Source organism: Pelobates fuscus, chromosome 1 (genome assembly GCF_036172605.1).
Source record: "Pelobates fuscus isolate aPelFus1 chromosome 1, aPelFus1.pri, whole genome shotgun sequence".
In the NCBI taxonomy this organism is placed as follows: domain Eukaryota; kingdom Metazoa; phylum Chordata; class Amphibia; order Anura; family Pelobatidae; genus Pelobates; species Pelobates fuscus.
Window position 1 is genome coordinate 28815713 of NC_086317.1, and position 18948 is coordinate 28834660.

Genomic DNA, 18948 nt, shown 5'->3' on the forward strand with positions numbered 1-18948 from the left:
CTGGGGGAGACAAAGGATTCAAGATGGCCGACCGCCGCGTGGTCGGTAGCCGAACGGCGGCCACCTAAGAATCAACTTAATTACCGATTGCAACAATGTTGCAATCGAGTAATTGGTGCCTCACGCTTCTAAGTGTGTGGGCTTGCGTTCGGTACCTAATTCGTTTCACGAACAGCCGGTAAAGTTGCTGTTCGTGAAACGACCATTCAAATGCTAGCGGCTTTCGGCTGCTAGCATAGGAATACCATGGACATACATGCAACCAGACATTTACAGGCAGAATACAAAGTACATGCAATTACAATGTATTAGCAGTTTGTAGGACAACCTTTAGGGAACGATTTCCATAGTCTGAAGTGGCTAGGTTTGCCACAATGGCTAAGGACATTAATGTTACATTTTCGAAGTGTACTTAATCTGAGAGACTTGATAAAACTGACACATAATATATAGGCAACTTAATGGTTAATAACGTAACCTAGACTTCTCGTGAGATGTTGAAATCAGAAAACTATAGCTTTGGTCTTTATACGTAAACATGTTGTTGTTTAACTTTTCACCCAAAGCAAAATAAAATGCAGATTTTGCTAGTGCCCTATAATTAATGCTTATCACTGGATGAGTTACAAATGAAGGATGAAATTGATTTCTCAAAATTTTGTGTGAATAAACTATGGAAAGGAATCAAGTTGAGAAATAACTCACATGAAATGCCTGAATTGTTTCTCTTCATACCGTTTTTCCATGCTCTCTTAGGAATGAAAGGTAGTATTTCTGATTTTACCGACTGTAGTGTTGAAGTCTGGTCTTTTTTGTTGTTTTTTCATATGAAACGTTTGTCTTATTTTATTTGCTAGACTATATCTAATGTATATATTAGATAACTTTAAAATAAGACTAAGTAGGGACTACGTTGTCTTATATATTTTTTCTTGACTTGGCAATCTTAACAAAGGGTGGATCTTAAGGCAAGGTTCATCTTTTGTTAACTTGACAAAGGTAGTAGAGCTTGCCCTAAATTCTACCCCATGGGTGCCCAAAAGTTAGATCCCCAGATGTTTTAAAACTACAACTTCCATGATTCTTTGTCATTCTAAATGCATGCAAAGCATGAAAGCATCCCCCAGTTGTAGTTCTACAACATATGGGGATCTATCTTTTGGGCAACCATACTGTACCTCTTTCTCACAATTGTCAAGTGTAGGATTATCTTCAAGATAAAGTAGTTTGTACTTTGTCATACGTTTTAAAATTAAATTGATCAGAAACGAAGAAAAGAAGAACAGATTCTGAAAGAGGAAGAGAAGAGGAAACATTAGGAGAAATATGTACGTTTTGTGGACTGAGATATTTTAACATTCTAACTTTGGCCTTGATTTCATATTGTTGGATACACTTCAATAATTATTTAATATTTTTGGATAAACTTCTAAAATAAATTTTCAACACATTCAAATATAAAAGTAAAAGAAGCTGAATATTCTCTCAAAAATAACTTTGATATTAAAGAAAGAAAACGGAAAACAGGCAAAATTAAGGAGAATTCATTTTACAATGTTAAAAAAAATACATCTGCCGTAATTAATTCATAAAATATGTTTCCAGAAATGGTGATGAGACGTCTCACTCACTTTCCTGGCAATTTAATGATCAGATAATTTCTGTTTAAGGAACAAACTAAGTAATATATAATTGCCAAATACAAAATTAGACAAAACGTCTCTTTCCTGTACTCTTACCAATAGTCTAATGCAACCTTCTCAATCCACACTTATTTTTAAACTGGTAGCTTTGAAAGAACACCTGCGATCATCTATTTTCATAAAAACAAGCCAGTACAATACATCTGTGTTTGTAGTTTAATTGATCCTTTCGCAATCGTCAGCTTCATCTCTTAATTGCAAGAGCCACCCGTCCTGTTTAAATATAAAGAAACTAATCTAATAGAAGAATCAAATTAAAAACATTGCACAGCTGCACAATCTAAATACAATTTGCCAAAGCATATGCGTTCTTGCAAAAGTGTGGGTTCTGCATGGTTTATCTTTTAACCATTGGATGGCTGGGTCGCAGAGCATTGTATCGCGCTTATCTTTGCCACTCCAAGAATTAAATCATGGTAAAAGGTCGGGAGAAATAAGTGCTGACAAAAACAAATTAAATTCATATTTTTTGATAGCATAACATTTTTGTTTGTCAAATCGTGTTCATTCAATGTGTCTGGTGAACAGGACTGGCACTTGAGGGAGGTAGATTTGAAAACGATATTTCAAAATCTGCACAATCAAATTTGAATCTCATATGTGATCTTCTATGACATCACGTCCGATGCGCAGTTTGTGGCGGTTCTCTTCTAATGATGCGTGCATTCTATATGGCGGCCACTAAGCCCCAGCATGCCAATCTCAGTAGAAATAAGATAATGGTATCCTAAAATGCTCGAAAAGGATAAGGAACCGAGGGTGTGTTTTTTGTTTTTATTTTTCTGTATACGTTAAATTATTGAAACATTCAAAAGGGACTGGAATGTGTCATAAATTGCCTCTTTTCTGTTTCCAACGGAATGACTGTTTCCTATAACACAATTTTTTTTTGTTTGTTTTTGAAATTTTAAAGTAGCTTTTTAAATCTCTTTCTTTAACCCCTTAAGGACACATGACATGTGTGACATGTCATGATTCCCTTTTATTCCAGAAGTTTGGTCCTTAAGGGGTTAAAAAACTATCTTTCTACTGACAGTTTTCCTGTGCATTGATGGAACATATTCTACTTCAATGGAGATGCGTCTTAGGTATTTTCATTCCAATTAGCCTCTTGCTGGCCCATCTTCTCTTTTCTTCTCTCCATCTATTCTTAAAGGAACACTATAAAAAAAGAGAAATTCTATTCATTTACAATGCCCATGCATTTTTCCAGGACAAATATGTGGGTCTTATGTATTTCTAGTCAATGCTAATTCTCAGAAACTATGCTATCAATCCACACATGCCAAGTACAACTACATATGTAAAACTACATTTTAAACCTCCATTATTTGTATCCACTATGGTCCTGGCTTGTTATGGGAGTCCTTTGCAGAGACTGACTTCGGGAGCAGACTGACTTCGGGAGCAGCTGGTGACTGCTCCACGCAATTAAAATCTAGCCATGGGAATGGGTTCTGCAAAATAACAGGGAGAACCTGGTGCAAATAGTTTGGATTTTTAACCATCCAGGTCCAGATTCTAGATGTCTGGCAGCGTTCGGTGTGACTGAAATCTGGTCCAAATTCAGGCTTGTTCGGTGCCTGTTCTGCAAAATGTTGCAGTGTGAATGTTTACATATGCATTCTTGTTCCATTTCATACATGCCCAAAATGATTTAGATAAGTGAAGAATGTGTGGATTCGAATTTAGTATCATTTGAATGTATCATGCTGTTTAACTTTATGTGTCTGGCATTCCTCCAGATCTCAGATGGTTAAATTAATGTTAGCCAGGCCAGATTAACTGGATGATCTAAAAAAATAATAGCAATGTGTGTTTGCTGGAAAGGACTGATATTGACTTCAAATCCAAGAGTCAACTGTAAAGAAAGATGACTCAATGGGATTTCCAATTAACAAAGATGCAGGTTATATATAACACCTGTGACCAATTTTCAACAATTTAATTAGCTTTCAGCTCCTCAAAGTTACAGCCCCTCTGCCCTATGACAGATACATGAATATATCCCTAGGGATACTAATCAGGAGTAATGCAGTCTGGAAGCTGAATATTTGTTAGCAACAGAGTTTAAAATTATTACCTATAAGAGACACTTTCACTTCCGAGAAGTGATCGCTCCTTGCTGTTTCACTAAAGTGAACATTTACTGAGCTGAATAAAGCATCAGAGGTAAGTGAAAAAAATCGCCTTCCTCCATTGCACAAGATGACAAGAGTCATCCCATGGTAACTGGGTTGGGTTCCTATGTGTTTGGGCTTCTACAGAGAAATGCTAGACACATGTGGTTTGTCCATTAGTGTCATTCATAAGGAAGTGTAGGGGTTGAATAATTTGAATTTTTAATGGCAGGTGTGCCGGTAAATTAAAACAACTGTAATCTATAAAGAATAAAAAAATAAATAAAAAAAGCACAACCATTACCTAATACTTTAGGTAGTTTAGTTTGAAATCTGAGCCCTCTGGATTAAGTGCTGATTGACTTGGATTTAGGCAGGCCTCCTCTGGATAAAACAACTTTTCAGGATGAAACCCTGTTAGTCTGGACCAAGCTCTGCTTCTCTAGATGAAGCTCTGTTAGTCTAGATAAAGCTTTGCTCTTATGGAAGAAGCCCTGTTAGTCTGGGTCATGCCCTGCTTCTCTGGATGAAGCCCCTCAAGTCTGGAATTAAATACCTGTGTTTTCTAGACAAGTAGGGCTTCATCCACAAAAAAGGCCTTCATTCAATGGAGCAGTGTTTGAGACACTGCTACTTCGAATGAAGACCTTCTTTTGTGGATGAAGCCCTGCTTGTCTAGAAAACACAGGTATTTTTATTTATTATTTTTAATGTATTGTATTTGCATACATTATACATTGTAATTAATTATCTATATAGTATGTTAAAAAGGATGGATCCACTTCAACTTGGCTTATTTTAGAATACGCTTTACAAAGTTGTAAAAACGACACATGAAAGATAATAAATGTAAATACCTGTGTTTGACATCACTGCATCTGCTGCAAATACTCACGTTTTACTTGAACTCATAATTATTGCTGAAGATGGCTGGTACAGTACTTATAGACTGGCGAGGAAGACTGGCCACTTCTTATGTTCATCATTGAGTTGGGTCTAATAGTAATTTGTTGACTAGAGTCACTGACTCGCTCTTGTAGGCATGGTTGAAGCAGGCAGCAAGTAAAATACATTGAGGAGACCTGAGGAGGCATAAAGAAATTTAAAAGAAGAAAAACTACCACAGCAAGAGGACATAGTCTTAAATTAGAGGGGCAAAGGTTTAAAAATAATATCAGGAAGTATTACTTTACTGAGAGGGTAGTGGATGCATGGAATAGCCTTCCAGCTGAAGTGGTAGAGGTTAACACAGTGAAGGAGTTTAAGCATGCGTGGGATAGGCATAAGGCTATCCTAACTATAAGATAAAGCCAGGGACTAATGAAAGTATTTAGAAAATTGGGCAGACTAGATGGGCTGAACGGTTCTTACCTGCCGTCACATTCTATGTTTCTATAATTGAAATGGGCTCAGTAGAACTTCTAATCACTGAAGAGGGTTGACTATATATTTAAATTCATCACTCAGCTGTCTAGTACTCATACGCATAAATGATGATGGCTGATTGTTACGTTTAACCATCATCAAGGTGGTCAGACTTGTTCTTATAGGCATTGTGGAAAAGTTACAATATATTTGTGTTGAAAAATACCATATCCTATATTCCAGGGGTAGACAATGTTCGGCACACCAGATGATGTGAACCACATCTCCCATAAAGGCGCTTACAGCCACAATGCTGGCAAATCATCAAGGGAGATTTAGTCCAAAACATCTAGAGTGCTAGAAGTTGCCTAAACCTGCTATATTCCGCAGGTGAAGGGCTCACCATACGTAAGGAGTACGTTGAGATTTCAGAAGTAATGTTACATGTACCTAGGAGTGGGATCTTCAGAATAAAAAAAAAAAAGAAAGACCCCAACAGGAAAAAGGTTGGATAATTTGGCGCTGCGTTAGTAGCTAGGGGCTTCTCTGTAGAATTAATTTACTACAAGAAGGGAATAAATTAATGAATTAGAAAGTGACACCAAAACACTGCCTTAATTAGAAGTTTGGTTTTACTTTTACATTCTACAGGGCAATTATTAGTTGTGTTCATAAAATCATTGATATGAAATCCCTAGAATAAAAGCCTTCGAATGAAACATAGCAAGAACATGTTCACAATGTATTGACATTTTCTATCTATATCATTATTTTAATTACACTTGTTTTTTCTGTTCATGTTTTACAGGTGATCAGTGAATTTGAGGCTGCGCCCGACTCCTTCTTTTACAGAATACCAAATCTTAGCCGAAATCGACAGTACAGTGTTTGGGTGGTAGCGGTGACAGCAGCAGGGAGGGGAAACAGTAGTGACATCATCACCGTTGAGCCAGTCGCTAAAGGTAACACATTTTATGATTCTCCTTGAATATAATCAGTTGTCAAAAAAAATTCTGCAAACTTTTTTTTTTATAATTACTAGCATTCGGAACATTTTTAGCTTTTGACACTTTTTTTTTTTTCCGGAAAAATTCTAATCAGTGTTATTAAACTATTATGCAGTATTTCATGAAATGATATTAGAATTTGGAACCCTGCGTGGCAATATTAAACAATACATCATAGAATTGCACTTCTTTTGACAGCTGCATAAAGTAGCTTGCAGTCCGTGTGACAAGATAACATGAGCACACAGCGACCGTAACCGTGGTATATGAAATTTTTAATGAAGATCACGATGTCGGATTTCCCATGTGAGAAGAACAATAATTTGTCTGAACGATGTTTCCTAAATCTAAAGTAATGAAAAAAGATACTCATATTCAAACATTTCTATGATGTGCAATGCATAATTTTGTCACTCTGAATGAGGCAGTCACTTGATCTTATCCAGCTGAGAAGTCACACAAACATTTTAACGTGGACTCGGTTCTATCCATACAGAGTAGTGTATTACATATTCAATCAGTATAGCTCACACAAGGAATGCAAAGAAGTGCAGGCACCCAAAGAGTTAAATTAATATATATCCAGCTAGTGACACTAGTTTCTTCTTGACTATGTTGAAATGTTGAATAAATAAATGTTCAGGCACTCCGGGATAACAAAAAATATCAGCTTTCGGGGCGGAGTCTGACCGCCAAGCAGCACAGACGTGTGGGGAAAGAGCTCCCGCCGGGCGGGGCAGAAATAAAGCCGTTACCGGCGGCCATGAAGCTCAAAAACCCATCGGGGTGCGCCACCCGAGATGGGAGTGCACCACAGAATCGGAGGAACCCTTTCTGGAGCCTGTCGGAGCCGGAGGCCCGACACACAACTTGCGTCCTGCGGGAGTAGATGTCGGGGAGAGGCGGCCACTCTCCTCGACGCCGGAACCCCCAGAATCAATAAAGATCTCCTACACCTCTCCCCCCCCCTCTGGACCGGTGGGGGTCATCCCGGTCCCTGCCAGATAAGCGGACAGAGTTTGAAGCAGAGAAACGCGGCTAAACAGTCGGCTGAGACACAAGTGTGTCGAAGCATGCCTAAAATGCCCGCCCAGGAAGGGCCAAAGAGGGAGCACGCAGACAGCTACCCACACTCGCAACACCTGGAAGCCCTGGACCGACTTGCTCGAGTTTATACGCGACACTATGTGACGGGAGTGTTTTACCTTCTACTGGCTCAGATGGTGTCCTCATGGATCCGTCCTGAGACCCGCCGACGCCACTACGGAGTTCCACTGCGGGCCTTCGGGGTGGACAAGCAGCCCAAAAAGCACCAGCAACAACGGCGGCGGGCGAAGGTCCGGAGCAAACTGGGTGCATGCAACCACTCACATACAAATAAGAGCGGGACAGCCAGGCAGCCACAAAGCCCCAGAAAAGCACCTGGATACAGCACCTTAGACCAGCAAGCCTATACTCTGCAATCATGGTATACAGCAACCTACCAAGCCACAGCACAGCTTACTGCCGAAAACAATCAAGCCAGAGAGGGACCCTTGCCCTCCCCAGTCGCAGAGACTGTCTATCCCAAGTGGCCCATGTGCGGGGTCGGCTGATCCAGGACTGGAACTGGTATTACCGTAAGGGGCATTGGCGGACACTCCAGTCCCAAGAAAAAACTTACATTGTTATAATTTGTTTATTTAGACGTGCTACCACCTTATACCTAGCAGCCTAATGCCTGGGGTCACATCTATACACTAGGCGACAGCCGACACTAGCGAGAGGCCTACCGCCTTTAATACTCACTACACGTGTTCACAGCTCGGCAATAGCTTGCAACTCAACATTATAATCATATATGCATATCTACCCTGATAACACATTATTCACTGCATAGACAAGGTTGATCAAAATGATAAACATGTATTTTAGCAGTTGCAGCATTGTTATTCTTAATGTACTTTTCTTACTTAACCCCTTAAGGACTGAGCCAAATGTACAAGTTGTGAACAAAACAAAACGTAAACAAAACCTGGCATTTGCGCTATATGTCTGTCCAACCGTAATTCACCTCTTTCATATTAAATGCACCCCCACTTATTATATATCATTTTATTCAGGGGAAACAGGGCTTTCATTTAATATCAAATATTTAGCTATGAAACATAATTTAATATGAAAAAATGGGAGAAAATAAGACATTTTGTTATTTTTTTAGTTCTACGTGACATTTTAACTGTCAATGTCATAATACTGTTAGCTTTTACTGCAATAAAATACACATATTTGCATTAAGCAAAGTCTCACGTGTAAAACAGTACCCCCTATGTACAGGTTTTATGGTGTTTTGGGAAGTTACAGGGTCAAATATAGCACATTACATTTGAAATGGAAATTCGCCAGATTGGTAACGTTGCCTTTGAGACTGTATAGTAGCCCAGGAATTAAATTTACACCCATAATGGCATACCATTTGCAATAGTAGAGAACTCAAGGTATTGCAAATGGAGTATGTCCAGTGTTTGTGACTAAGTGGCTACTGAAAAAGACTGGACATACCCCAGTTGCAATACCTTGGGTTGTCTACTATTGCAAATGGATGCCATCATAGGGGTAATTTTCATTCTTGGGGCTACCATAGGGTCACAAAGGCAACGTAAGCAATCTGGCGAATTTTAATGTGAAAAAAATGAAACACAAGCCTTATATTTGACGCTGTAACATTTGAAAACACCATAAAACCTGTACATGAGGGGTACTGTTGTACTCGGGAGACTTCGCTGAACACAAATATTTGTGTTTCAAAACAGTAAAAAGTATCGCAGCAATAATATCATCCGTGTAAGTGCTGTTTGTGCGTGAAAAATGCAAAAAACATCACTTTTACTGGCGAAATCATCGTTGTAATACATTTTACTGTTTTGAAACACTAATATTTGTGTTCAGCGAAGTCTCCTGAGTAAAACAGTACCCCCATGTACAGGTTTATGGTGTCTTGGAAAGTTATAGGGTTAAATATAGTGCTAGCAAATTAAATTCCCTATACTTTCGGCATGGGTTGTCAGGCAGGTCCCGCTAATTGTAATTAATTAGGATACCTAATTATGTAAAAATATTACATAAATATATGTGTAGAATTAATATATGTATTTATATATAGGTATATATATAGTGATATATACGTATATATTTATGTATGTAGATATATATTATTTTGTTCTACATGTATTTTGATATAAATATATATATTAATATCACAATACAGTTAGAGCGAAATAACACACATCTATATATTTTTTTATTATTTATTTTTAATTATTTCTTTTATTTCTTTTTTTACTTACTTATATATATTTTTTATATTATATATAAATATATATATAGCAATAATTATATATATATTTAATCAGTATCAGTCTACGTGTAATTTGATATTAATATATATATATAATTATATATATATTAATAGTAAAATACACCTAGACGGTGTATGTGTGTGTATGTATATGTGTATATATATATATATACTTAGATCATATATATATAATATATATATGATCTAAGTATATATATATTTTTTTTACACTTATTTAATTTATTTTAATTTGATTTCAGCCAGCAGGGGGACTACCTGTCATTACAGTTAGTCCCCCTGCTGGCATTGCTGCAGCCAGCTATCCCAGCCATGGGATTGTGAGGTCCTCGCAAGGACCTCACTCTCACATGGCCCTGGGGGGTTGAAGAGGGCAGACGTGCCGCGGGGGGCTCCCTGGGAGTCCCCCCAACCGCGATCGTCGGCGCGGGATCGCCGGCGACCGGGTAAGTAAAAAAAAAAAACGGAGGGCGTACAATTACGCCCGGCGGCGTTTAGAGCCGCTTTAAAAAGGACGTAATTGTCTTAAGGGGTTAAGATTCAATACTACCTATGTTTTAACTTGTTTTCATTTTAAATATAAAAACGTGCAAAAGCCTCTAAATGCCCCATTGTCACAAATGTTACTGGTATAAGCGAGTGGAATGCCTTTGGGGTACCACAAGCATGTATGTTCAACCTAAATGCACAGAAAAATAAAGAATTAATAAATAAAAATAAAATAGCAGCTTTATTGGTGCAAAAACAGCAAGGTTTTGACCCTACTGGGTCTTTATCAAGCTTGATAAGGCTCCCGGAGTGCCTGAACTTTTTTCTGCATATCTTGGAAGGGAGGCCTGGCCAGCCTTGGTTTCAGAGCACCTGGGTTACTTGGTGAGTGCGGCATCCAATACGTCTCTACTATGTTGAAATGTTGGCACTTAGCACCAGATCAGTAGAAGCAGGAATCTACTTGTTTCTACTGATCTGGTGCCAACACTAGGTGCAGACTTTGAGAAAAAGGCCTCTGAGACAATCCAGCACATTGTAGCAGAGTGTAAGATGTTAGTAGGAACAGCATACACTGAGAAGCACAACCAAGTTACTGGGATTGAGTACCGAAACATCTGCACAGAATATAGGCTTGACCCACCTAAAACCAAATGGGAGAAAACAAAAAGGGTAGTCCCAGAGCTATGATGCTGTGGGACTTCCAAATTCAGTCAGACAAGAACATACTGGACGAACAACCCAACATCGTAGAGGTAGACAGGAAACAGAGGACTGCAGTGGTGGTGGATGTGGCAATACCTAGTCATTATAGCATCAAGAATAAGGAACTTTACAAGTTGGACAAATAACAAAGGACTAAATGAGAAGCTAGAATGGATGTGGAAAGTGAAGGCAGTAGTAGTCCCAGTTGTGATAAAAGGACTCTGGTCTGTGACCCTCAAGTTGAGAGAGTGGCTTCTACAGATTCCAGGTATGACATCTGAGATTGCTGTCCAGAAGAGTGTAGCTAAGATAATGTGCAGAACTTTGAAATCTCAGGCCTCTGGTAGAGGACTCAAGAATGAGGAACAGAGAATAGTGATGTCGCGAACATGAACAAGACTTCAATAGGCAGGCAAATTTTAAAACCCACAGGGACTCTTTCTGGCCACAATAGTGATGGAAAAGTTGTTTCCAGGGGACTAACACCTGGACTGTGGCATGCCGGAGGGGGATCCATGGCAAAACTCCCATGGAAAAGTACATAGTTGATGCAGAGTCTGGTTTTAATCCATAAAGGGCTTAAATCACCTAACATTCCTAAATTGTTTGGAATAACGTGCTTTAAAACATCAGGTATGATGTTGTATCGATCAGGTAGTGTAAGGGTTACGCCCGCTTCACAGTGACAGACCAAACTCCCCGTTTAACGCACCAACAAACAACCGCAAACAGTCCATTTGCACAACCGCAAACTCCCCATTTGCACAAGGTTGGATACTGATCGATGGTTCGACATTCTGAGCCCTCTCTGATTTACCGTACACGACTATTCGATATTCCCACAAATTTTATATAGCATTTTATGTTTGTTTGAGACCACCTTAAAAATATTGGATATCGCTAAAAATCATGATCACTATATACCGTATTTATCGGCGTATAACACGCACCTTTTCTCCCTGAAAATAGGGGGAAAATCATGGGTGCGTGTTATACGCCGATATCCCATAATTACTTACCTGTCTTGAAGCATGGGCCGGCTTCACAGCGCGCACCGCGGTACTGGAACTATAATTTCAGGTTCCGGTTTCCGGCGGGACTGAAAGGAAGTGTGCACACAATAGTGTGCACACTTCCTTTCAGTCCCGCCGGAAACCGGAACCTGAAATTGAAGTTCCAGTACCGGCGGGACTGAAAGGAAGTGTGCACACAATAGTGTGCACACTTCCTTTCAGTTCCGCCGGAAACCGGAACCTGAAATTGAAGTTCCAGTACCGCGGTGCGCGCTGTGAAGCCGGCCCACGCTTCAAGACACATAAGTAATTATGGGACAAGAGGGAAAGTGCACTAGGGGACACTATGGGAGGGGGGACGGACACTATGGGAGGGGGGGAAGAATACTATGGGAGGGGGGGACACTATGGGATGGGGGGGAACACTATGGGAGGGGGTGGAGAATACTATGGGGGGGAAGAATACTATGGAATGGGGGGGAACACTATGGGGGGGAAGAATACTATGGAAAGGGGGGGGGCACTATGGGGGGGGGGAAATACTATGGAAAGGGGGGGGACACTATGGGATGAGGGGGGGGGGAATACTATGAGAGGGGGGGAAATTTCCTGGAATTTCCTTCTGAAAATGAGGTGCGTGTTATACGCCCGTGCGTGTTATACGCTGATAAATACGGTACTTTCTCTACAAACCTCTAAAACGAACCAAACTACTCATCCATCCGCTATACCACTTTATCCCACCTAGAACTAGTGCCCAGTTAAAATACTTGACTCTTACTTGCCCACACTCAGTCATGCCACACACATTTCACCACTACTCTCATTGAATCCCTCTGACTACGGCTAAATTCATCTTCTACATCAGAACACTACTCCTAAGATTGGGTTGTATCCATGTCTCGGGTCTTTCATTTAGAATAGGGGCAGCTTTGGTCTCCTTCAACACTGACACTCCAGTGCATATTATTAAAAGATTGGGCAGATGGAAATCCTCAGTCTACAACCGATATATACCTCATCCCGAGAAAGAAATGAGGAAAGCTTTTAAAAGCTTTTAAAAGTTTGACTTTGTAAATTTGATGCAATAAGTGTGTTTTTCTTTAACACCTTTTCACCCTCTTTGCATGAACCCGATTTACATATATTACTAATATGTTTCTGAACATATACCGTATTTATCGGCGTATAACACGCACAGGCGTATAACACGCACCTCATTTTTAGAAAGAAATTCCAGGAAATTTCCCCCCTCATGCCATAGTATTCCCCCCCCTCATGCCATAGTATTCCCCCCTCATCCCATAGTGTCCCCCCCCCTTTCCATAGTATTCTCCCCCCCCTCCCATAGTATTCCCCCCTCCTCCCATAGTATTCCCCCCCTCCTCCCATAGTATTCCCCCCTCCTCCCATAGTATTCCCCCCCTCCTCCCATAGTATTCTCCCCCCTCCTCCCATAGTATTCTCCCCCCTCCTCCCATAGTATTCTCCCCCCTCCCATAGTATTCTCCCCCCCTCCCATAGTATTCTCCCCCCCTCCCATAGTATTCTCCCCCCTCCCCTCCCATAGTATTCTCCCCCCCTCCCCTCCCATAGTATTCTCCCCCCCTCCCCTCCCATAGTATTCTCCCCCCCTCCCCTCCCATAGTATTTCCCCCTCCTCCCCTCCCATAGTGTACTTCCCCCCCCTCCCCTCCCATAGTGTACTTTCCCCCCCTCCCCTCCCATAGTGTACTTTCCTCCCCCTCCCATAGTGTACTTCCCCCATTACCCTCCCATAGTGTACTTTCCTCCCCCTCCCCTCCCATAGTGTACTTTCCTCCCCCTCCCCTCCCATAGTGTACTTTCCTCACCCTCCCCTCCCATAGTGTACTTTCCTCCCCCTCCCCTCCCATAATTACTTACCTGCCCTGAAGCGTGGGCCGGCTTCACAGCGCGCACCGCGGTACAGGAACTTTAATTTAAGGTTCCGGTTTCCGGCGGGACTGAAAGGAAGTGTGCACAATAGTGTGCACACTTCCTTTCAGTCCCGCCGGAAACCGGAACCTTAAATTAAAGTTCCTGTACCGCGGTGCGCGCTGTGAAGCCGGCCCACGCTTCAGGACAGGTAAGTAATTATGGGATATCGGCGTATAACACGCACCCACGATTTTTCCCCTATTTTCAGGGGAAAAAAGTGCGTGTTATACGCCGATAAATACGGTATATTATATTATTCACTCACTCACTCTCTGGGCCGGCCTAAGACATCATGCTGCCTAGGTCCAACGATAAATGACTATGGGGGGGATAATGTATAATAAACACAGGTTACTGGCTATGGGAGGGATAATGTATAATAAGCACAGGTTACTGGCTATGGGAGGATAATGTATAATAAGCACAAGTTACTGGCTATGGGGGGATAATGTATAATAAACACAGGTTACTGGCTATGGGGGGATAATGTATAATAAACACTTGTTACTGGCTATGGGGGGATAATGTATAATAAACACAGGTTACTGGCTATGGGAGGATAATGTATAGTAAACACAGGTTACTGGCTATGGGGGGATAATGTATAATAAACACAGGTTACTGGTTGTGGGGTGATAATGTATAATAAACACAGGTTACTGGTTGTGGGGGGATAATGTATAATAAACACAGGTTACTGGCTATGGGGGAGATAATGTATAATAAGCACAGGTTATTGTCTATGGGGGTAATGTATAATAAACACAGGTCACTGGCTATGTGAGGATAATGTATAATAAACACAGGTTACTGGCCATGGGGGATAATGTATAATAAACACAGGTTACTGGCTATGGGGGGGATAATGTATAATAAACACAGGTTACTGGCTATGGGAGGATAATGTATAATAAACACAGGTTAGTGGCTATGGGAGGGATAATGTATAATAAACACAGGTTACTGGCTATGGGGGGTAATGTATAATAAACACAGGTTACTGGCTATGGGAGGATAATGTATAATAAACACAGGTTACTGGATATGGGGGGGATAATGTATAATAAACACAGGTTACTGGCTATGGGGAGGATAATGTATAATAAACACAGGTTACTGGCTATGGGGGGGATAATGTATAATAAACACAGGTTACTGGCTATGGGAGGATAATGTATAATAAACACAGGTTACTGGCTATGGGGGAGATAATGTATAATAAGCACAGGTTATTGTCTGTGGGGGGTAATGTATAATAAACACAGGTTACTGGCTATGTGAGGATAATGTATAATAAACACAGGTTACTGGCTATGGGGGGATAATGTATAATAAACACAGGTTACTGGCTATGGGGGGGATAATGTATAATAAACACAGGTTACTGGCTATGGGAGGATAATGTATAATAAACACAGGTTAGTGGCTATGGGAGGGATAATGTATAATAAACACAGGTTACTGGCTATGGGGGGTAATGTATAATAAACACAGGTTACTGGCTATGGGAGGATAATGTATAATAAACACAGGTTACTGGATATGGGGGGATAATGTATAATAAACACAGGTTACTGGCTATGGGGAGGATAATGTATAATAAACACAGGTTACTGGCTATGGGGGGGATAATGTATAATAAACACAGGTTACTGGCTATGGGAGGATAATGTATAATAAACACAGGTTAGTGGCTATGGGAGGGATAATGTATAATAAACACAGGTTACTGGCTATGGGGGGATAATGTATAATAAACACAGGTTACTGGCTATGGGAGGGATAATGTATAATAAACACATGTTACTGGCTATGGGGGGATAATGTATAATAAACACAGGTTACTGGCTATGGGAGGATAATGTATAATAAACACAGGTTACTGGCTAAGGGAGGGATAATGTATAATAAACACAGGTTACTGGCTATGGGAGGGATAATGTATAATAAACACAGGTTACTGGCTATGGGGGGATAATGTATAATAAACACAGGTTACTGGCTATGAGGGATAATGTATAATAAACACAGGTTACTGGCTATGGGGGGATAATGTATAATAAACACAGGTTACTGGCTATGGGGGGATAATGTATAATAAACACAGGTTACTGGCTATGGAGGGATAATGTATAATAAACACAGGTTACTGGCTATGGGAGGGATAATGTATAATAAACACAGGTTACTGGCTATGGGAGGATAATGTATAGTAAACACAGGTTACTGGCTATGGGGGGATAATGTATAACAAACACAGGTTACTGGTTGTGGGGGCATAATGTATAATAAACACAGGTTACTGGCTATGGAGGGATAATGTATAATAATCACAGGTTACTGGCTATGGGAGGGATAATGTATAATAAACACAGGTTACTGGCTATGGGAGGATAATGTATAGTAAACACAGGTTACTGGCTATGGGGGGATAATGTATAATAAACACAGGTTACTGGCTATGGGGGAGATAATGTATAATAAGCACAGGTTACTGTATATGGGGGGTAATGCATAATAAACACAGGTTACTGGCTATGGGAGGATAATGTATAATAAACACAGGTTACTGGATATGGGGGGATAATGTATAATAAACACAGGTTACTGGCTATGGGGAGGATAATGTATAATAAACACAGGTTACTGGCTATGGGGGGGATAATGTATAACAAACACAGGTTACTGGTTGTGGGGGCATAATGTATAATAAACACAGGTTACTGGCTATGGAGGGATAATGTATAATAAACACAGGTTACTGGCTATGGGAGGGATAATGTATAATAAACACAGGTTACTGGCTATGGGGGGATAATGTATAATAAACACAGGTTACTGGCTATTAGGGATAATGTATAATAAACACAGGTTACTGGCTATGGGGGGATAATGTATAATAAACACAGGTTACTGGCTATGGGGGGATAATGTATAATAAACACAGGTTACTGGCTATGGAGGGATAATGTATAATAAACACAGGTTACTGGCTATGGGAGGGATAATGTATAATAAACACAGGTTACTGGCTATGGGAGGATAATGTATAGTAAACACAGGTTACTGGCTATGGGGGGGATAATGTATAACAAACACAGGTTACTGGTTGTGGGGGCATAATGTATAATAAACACAGGTTACTGGCTATGGAGGGATAATGTATAATAATCACAGGTTACTGGCTATGGGAGGGATAATGTATAATAAACACAGGTTACTGGCTATGGGAGGATAATGTATAGTAAACACAGGTTACTGGCTATGGGGGGATAATGTATAATAAACACAGGTTACTGGCTATGGGGGAGATAATGTATAATAAGCACAGGTTACTGTATATGGGGGGTAATGCATAATAAACACAGGTTACTGGCTATGGGAGGATAATGTATAATAAACACAGGTTACTGGATATGGGGGGATAATGTATAATAAACACAGGTTACTGGCTATGGGGAGGATAATGTATAATAAACACAGGTTACTGGCTATGGGGGGGATAATGTATAACAAACACAGGTTACTGGTTGTGGGGGCATAATGTATAATAAACACAGGTTACTGGCTATGGAGGGATAATGTATAATAAACACAGGTTACTGGCAGGGCCGGCGCTACCATAAGGCGGCCCAGGCGGCCGCCTCAGGGCGCACCGGCCCTGGGGGCGCAAAATCAGGCTGACCGGAAGGAGGGAAGCGCACTGCGCTCCCCTCCAGCCGACGACCTATTTTAGTGTGGCCTAGCGCTCGGTTCTGCGGGCGCGCGAGGGAGCACTCTCCCATGTGTGCTTCCTCTTCAGCTCCCTCGCGCGCCGCATACTGATACCGGAGCCGGAAGATGACGTCATCTTCCGGCGCCGGCATCCCTACGCGGTGCGTGAGGGAGCTGAAGAGGAAGCACACATGGGAGAGTGCTCCCTCACGCCCGCCCGTCAGCCCGGGAGACAGCCAGCCAGGGAGACAGCCAGCCAGCCAGCCAGCCAGCCACCCAGGGAGACAGCCACCTCACCCAGGGAGACTGCCAGCCAGGGAGCCAGGGAGCCCAGGAGCCCAGCAGCACCACTGGACCCCAGGGAATCCCTTCAGCACTCCAACAAGGTAAGGAGGCTGGGGGATTAAATAAAAAAAAAAAACATGTGTTAGTGTTAGTGTGTCTGCTAGTGAGTGTCAGTGTGTGTGTCTGCTAGTGAGTGTGTCTGCTAGTGAGTGTCAGTGTGTGTGTCTGCTAGTGAGTGTCAATGAGTGTCTGCTAGTGAGTGTCAGTGTGTGTGTCTGCTAGTGAGTGTCAGTGAGTGTCAATGAGTGTCTGCTAGTGAGTGTCAGTGTGTGTGTCTGCTAGTGAGTGTGTCTGCTAGTGAGTGTCAGTGTGTGTGTCTGCTAGTGAGTGTCAATGAGTGTCTGCTAGTGAGTGTCAGTGTGTGTGTCTGCTAGTGTCAGTGAGTGTGTCTGCTAGTGTCAGTGAGTGTGTCTGCTAGTGTCAGTGAGTGTGTCTGCTAGTGTCAGTGAGTGTGTCTGCTAGTGTCAGTGTGTGTCTGCTAGTGAGTGTCAGTGTGTGTCTGCTAGTGAGTGTCAGTGTGTGTCTGCTAGTGAGTGTCAGTGTGTGTCTGCTAGTGTGTCTGCTAGTGAGTGTCAGTGAGTGTGTCTGCTAGTGAGTATCAGTGAGTGTGTCTGCTAGTGAGTGTCAGTGAGTGTGTCTGCTAGTGAGTGTCAGTAAGTGTGTTACTGTGTGTCTCTTACTGAGTGTGTTTGTGTGTGTATTAGTGAGTCTGTTTGATGTCTGTTAGTGAGTGTGTGTTTGTCAGTGAGAGTGTATGTTTTCTAAGTGAGTGTGCATGTATGTCTGTCGCTGAGTGTGTCTGTCAGTAAATGTGTGTGTCTGTTAGCTGGTGTGTATGCATCTGTTCGTGAGAGTGTGTGTGTGTCTTCAGCACTTACCTTTCTCTAGCGCCAGACTCCCTTGGCGCTGGGGATCCCTCCGCCTCTCAGCTCCGAATGCTCTTGCCGCGCATGCATTCAAACCGCCCATAGGAAAGCATTAATCAATGATTCCTATGGACGTTCAGTGTTTTATAATAGCGGAAGCTCCTCTAGCGGCTGTCAGTGAGACATCCACTAGAGGCTGGATTAACCCTCGGTGAAACATAGCAGTTTCTCTGAAACTGCTATGTTTTCAGCTGCAGGGTTAAAACTAGAGGGACCTGACACCCAGACCACTTCATTGAGCTGATGT

The 18948-nt window shown here is 41.5% G+C and overlaps 1 protein-coding gene across 2 annotated transcripts in view; it reads left to right on the forward strand.

The window, feature by feature from the left end:
* DSCAM (DS cell adhesion molecule) overlaps positions 1 to 18948 on the forward strand; it is a 563650-nt gene that overhangs the window by 367204 nt on the left and 177498 nt on the right. For both annotated transcript variants that reach the window (XM_063447089.1, XM_063447097.1), the window contains exon 21: positions 5997 to 6150. In XM_063447089.1, the coding sequence (XP_063303159.1) occupies positions 5997 to 6150 (154 nt within the window). The remainder of the gene's footprint in view (positions 1 to 5996; positions 6151 to 18948) is intronic.